Source organism: Sycon ciliatum, chromosome 11, assembly GCF_964019385.1.
Source record: "Sycon ciliatum chromosome 11, ocSycCili1.1, whole genome shotgun sequence".
NCBI classification, from domain to species: Eukaryota; Metazoa; Porifera; class Calcarea; order Leucosolenida; family Sycettidae; genus Sycon; species Sycon ciliatum.
In genome coordinates, this window is record NC_088653.1 from 13,019,851 (window position 1) to 13,025,082 (window position 5,232).

General features: G+C 52.3%; 1 protein-coding gene across 1 annotated transcript; it reads left to right on the forward strand.

The window, feature by feature from the left end:
• Positions 1-459: 459 nt before the first annotated feature.
• On the forward strand, positions 460-4,677 carry LOC135827104 (uncharacterized protein K02A2.6-like). The gene has a single exon (XM_065339627.1). The coding sequence runs from the start codon at positions 460-462 to the stop codon at positions 4,675-4,677; it is 4,218 nt and encodes a 1,405-aa protein (XP_065195699.1).
• Positions 4,678-5,232: the final 555 nt, after the last annotated feature.

Sequence of the window (5,232 nt, forward strand, 5' to 3'; positions counted from 1 at the left end):
ATCCAGATACGGCAAAGTGCAATTCTCTCTCTTTGGGATTGATGTATATGGCATACTTCCGTATATGGTGCAACTCCTGCACCCGTATGCACCCGCCTAGAGCTCCTGCTTCCATATGCGCTCGTACACACTTTCCTTGGTGTTCGTACACACTTCCCTTTTGTGTTCGCACACTGCTTGGAATGTTGTTCTTCGTTTGTTGTCCTCCTTGCTAGTTGTGAATAAACTCTATCTGACACCACATGGCGCAGTGAACATTTCGTCCTGTAGTTTCCATTCTGTCCACACCAACCTAGTTTGTAGTGTTTTACGTGGCCCAGTAGCAGTGTAGCACTCCGTTGGATTTGGATTAGATTACCCTGCAGTTAGTTTGTTAGTTCGTTTTAGATTAGAGTGTTGCTCAATTTATTTCGTAGGACGTAGTCGTGTGAGCTGTCACAACGAGCATTTGTGATCAGCATGGCGAGCAGCGATCCCGCAGCACCTTCTGGTAATGGAGTGCCTGACGTCGCCACGCTCCTGCAGCTCCTGACAACTCAGGCACAGGCGTCTGCACTGCGAGACCAGCAGTTTCAGACCCTGATGGAAAGGATGTCCAACCAGACCAGTACTAGTTCTACAACCCCACCCGCACCCAAGTCTGTGTCCGAAGAACGACCAGTATTGTTATCTACTGCCACAATGGCAGAATTTGCCGCTTGGGAGGAGGCCTGGCGTGACTATGCGCAATGCCAATGTCTCGCCAGCCACGACCGCCATACACGTATGTCAGCGTTCCGCCAGGCCCTAGATGAGGACCTGCGCCGTTTCATCCGAGAAGGCATTATCGCCTTCCCGGAAGACGCTGACATTGCTGATGCCATCCCGGTCCTCCAGCAGTACATCCGGCGGCAGAGGAACCCGCTGCTCGACCGAATCGAACTTTACAAGGGACGGCAGCAGCGTGGGGAATCATTTGACTCCTTTTATACGGCCCTCCGTGAACTGTTTCACGCGTGTGACTTTTCTGGGTGTTCAGTATGTCATAACTGCAACCAGGCGATGTGCAACCCCTGCAAGGCAGGCCTGTTGAAATTCAACAACGACATACTACGTGACCGCATTGTGACAGGTGTATTTGAGGACGACATGCTTCACAAGCTGCTGGCCCTCCAGAACTTGGATCTGGAGGCAACCGTGAAGCTCTGCCGTGCTGAGGAAGCAGCCTGCCAAACTTCCTCTGGCATTCCCTCCAGTGGTCACGTGCACGCAGCTAAGAAATCATCTTATAAACAGCAGAAGGCGAGCCGGCCCGCTCCCGTGAAGTCTACACCAGACAAGCTCGCCGGTGACAAGTGTCCCAGCTGTGGTCGCAGCCCCCACACCAAAGGCACATGTCCTGCGAAGTCACGCAAATGTAACGGATGTCAACGTGTCGGACATTTCCAGTCCATGTGCCCGCACAAAGGCAAACCAACAGCATCCGGCAAAGTCGGCCAACTTAAGTTGCAACGTGCCTCTGTTCGACATGGTCTAGAACTCAGTGTCCACACGCAGCTCAACACAGAACCGACCGCCGAAGCCATGACATGGATTCCAGACACCGGCAGCGATGTTGACGCCATTGGGCCAGCACATCTTTCCCAGCTAGGTGGCTTCCCTGAGAAACTTGCCGTCGATTCCGACACTGTTTCAGCAGCAAACGGCACCTCTCTGGTTAGCCTGGGAAAGATTTCTGCCACGCTCTCCATTGGCTCAGCCCAGCACACCACGGTGCTTCATGTGTATGAAGACCTTGATGAGGCGTTGCTGTCATGCCAATCTCTCCGTGCTCTTGGCATTCTCCCTGAGTCCTGGCCGCGGATCTCCCGCGTGAAGTCCGAACCCAGTAGTGCAGACATTGCTGATGTTAAGGCTCAGCTGATGCAAGAGTTTGCTGATGTATTCGACGACTCCCAATTGAAGCCCATGGCTGGTCCTCCCATGGAGATAAAGCTTCAATCTGACGCCACACCAACTCGTGTTAATGGTGCCCGCGCAATCCCATTCGCATTCCGAGACCAGATAAAATCTCAACTGGACGATATGGTGATCAATGGAATTATTGAGCCAGTAACTGAACCGTCAGACTGGTGCCACCCGATCGTCATCGCAGATAAGAAGTCTTCTAACGAGAAGCGCCTCACCGTTGATTGGCGTAAACTCAACGACCAAGTCTGCCGACCAACACACCCAGCTCGTACTCCGCGTGACGCCGTGACAGCTATTGGTAAAGCCCGTTTCTTCACCACACTCGACGCTCGTCATGGGTACTGGCAAATACCCCTGTCCGACGACTCGAAGCCGTTCACGACATTCATCACGCCCTGGGGCCGGTATCGCTATTGCCGCAACCCTCAAGGTCTGTCCTCAGCAGGTGACGAATTCAACTGCCGCACAGACGCAGCATTTGACCGCCTCGCTAACTTCGTCAAAGTCGTTGATGACGGCCTAGTACATGACGTCGATTTTCAAGACCACGTCACCCACGTTCGTGACGTTCTTCACCGTGCCTGTGAGCATCACATTACGCTCAGCCCACACAAGTTTGTATTCGGCGCTAGTGAAGTACAGTTCTGCGGATTCGTCATCAATGGTGATGGTTATGCCGTTGATGGTAGCAAGACATCTGCCATTCGCCAGTTCGAAGTGCCCTGCAACCGCACTCACCTCCGCTCGTTCTTCGGTTTGGTCAACCAATGTAGCGACTTCACACAGCGCATTGCTGAACTAAGTGAGCCGCTTCGCCCACTCCTGAAAACCAGCAATGAGTTCGCCTGGGATCAGCAGCACACCATAGCATTCGAAGCCGTCAAAGCCATCCTGACTGAGTCACCAGTGCTAGCTTTCTTCCAGCATGGCAAGCCTCTCCGTCTCGAGACTGATGCATCTGTGAAAAATGGCCTCGGATTTGCCCTATGGCAACAGCATGATGACCAGCAATGGCACCTCATCCAGTGTGGAAGTCGTTTCTTATCTGACGCTGAAACAAGGTACGCTGTAATCGAGCTCGAGTGCCTCGCAGTCGTCTGGGCAGTGCACAAGTGCCGCTTGTATCTATCTGGTGCACAGTTCTCACTAATCACCGACCATCGTCCGCTTGTTCCGATTATCACCAGCTACACCCTTGACCAGATTGAGAACTCTCGTCTACTCCGATCGATCATGAAACTTCGTCCGTATCAAGTGAAAGCATCGTGGCGTAAGGGTTCAGAGCACGTATTCGCAGACGCCCTCTCACGACATCCTGTATCAATCCCGACTAGTGATGATGAACTTGGAGAAGATCCAGCACTGTCCTGCCGCAGTATCCGTATCTGTCTACTCCAAGATGGTCTCCAGAGTCTCCAGTTCGCTAAGCTCCGTGCCGCAGCAGCATCTGATCCTGACTACCAGATGCTACTCGGGTATATCCAGAACGGATTTCCCTCAGCACAAAAGCAGCTGCCCGAGCCTCTTCGTGCGTATTGGAACGTGCGTGAACATTTGTCCACCGACAATGGCATAGTCCTGAAAGGTATACACATAGTCGTCCCAGCCTCTCTGCGTGCGTCAACGCTGATCGACCTTCATGCAGCCCACCAAGGTCTGACCCGTACCAAACGACGTGCCCGTCAGACCGTGTATTGGCCCGGACTGAACAGTGAGTTAGACACGCTAGTCCGCAGCTGTGATGCATGCCGTGAATTTCAGCCGTCTCAGTCTGCCGAGCCGCCCATTTCTGACCGCAAGCCCACTTTGCCATTCGAAAGTGTTAGTGCTGACCTTTTCAGTTGCCAAGGTTGCGAGTATTTGGTATTCGTCGACCGCTTAACCGGATGGCCATGCATCGCCAAGCTTGGTCACTCAGCCACGTCAGCTGACGTCATTTGTCATTTCCGCAGGTGGTTCCCAGATGTAGGCGTACCACAGGTCATTTCAACTGACGGCGGTCCTCAGTTTGCGTCTCACAGATTTGCTGAATTTTGCGAGCGCTGGGGAATCCGTCATATCAAGTCGTCCCCTCACTCCCCACAGTCAAACGGACATGCGGAAGCAGCCGTAAAGGCAATGAAGTACCTGGTGGAAAAGACTACCAATGACGGTAATCTAGACACCGATGCTTTCCAGCGTGGCCTTCTCGAGTGGCGCAATACTCCTGGCACTTTGGGAAAGAGTCCTGCCCAGTTACTGTATAGTCGCCCACTCGTCTCCTTCGTTCTCGCCCAATGGAGCCAGTTCGACTCCCACTGGCAAGACACCGCATCTGACATGGATGATGTTGATCGAGTAGACCAGCCTCCCAATCAGCCTCACCGAGAGCTCCCCCACTTGTCTATCGGGATGCACGTTGACATTCAGCACCCGAAGACAAAACGGTGGTCTTCCCGCGGCGTTGTCGTGGCTATCGGTGACCACCGCGACTACTACGTCAAGCTACCGAGTGGACGCGTATATTGGCGCAACCGTCGCTACCTCCGCCCGTACCGTCCTCCTACTCCAGCTTCAACAGCCATGCCTGCATCGTCTCCCGTACCCGACGCTGCACCACAAGCAGTCCCTGTGACTCAGTCCTCGCCACAGTCAACTGTTCAGGTACCACCTCGAACAAGCCAACGTCCCCGGCGACAGAATGTCTCCTTTAACATTATTTCAACTCGTGGAAAATCGTACAACTAACACTCGCTCTGTTCAGTTGTTGATGTCCATTGTACCTATTCAATTGTCATTCCCATTGTTTCGCAGTTGAAAACCTTCATGTATATAATTTTTGCAATTATCCCTTTTACAAGTCTGTTGGAAGTTGCTGCTGCTCGGCGAAATGTCATTTGCTACGCACATGCAATTTTCACATTATTTTTTGTTGATTAGATAAACACTTGTACGTTTTTATCTTAGGAGGGGCATGATGTATATGGCATACTTCCGTATATGGTGCAACTCCTGCACCCGTATGCACCCGCCTAGAGCTCCTGCTTCCATATGCGCTCGTACACACTTTCCTTGGTGTTCGTACACACTTCCCTTTTGTGTTCGCACACTGCTTGGAATGTTGTTCTTCGTTTGTTGTCCTCCTTGCTAGTTGTGAATAAACTCTATCTGACACCACAGGGATATGTTCACGGTCAAATCTGTTGGGAACCAGTCTCCCGGTGACAAGGAAGACCGTGTGTTTTGTGTGTTGGTAAGCTGTGGCTGACGTGCCTCACAATAACTACATGTACGTTGATCACT

Excerpts from the sequence above, each read along its gene's own strand:
- LOC135827104 (XM_065339627.1), top strand. The coding sequence starts at position 460 with ATGGCGAGCAGCGATCCCGCAGCACCTTCTGGTAATGGAGTGCCTGAC.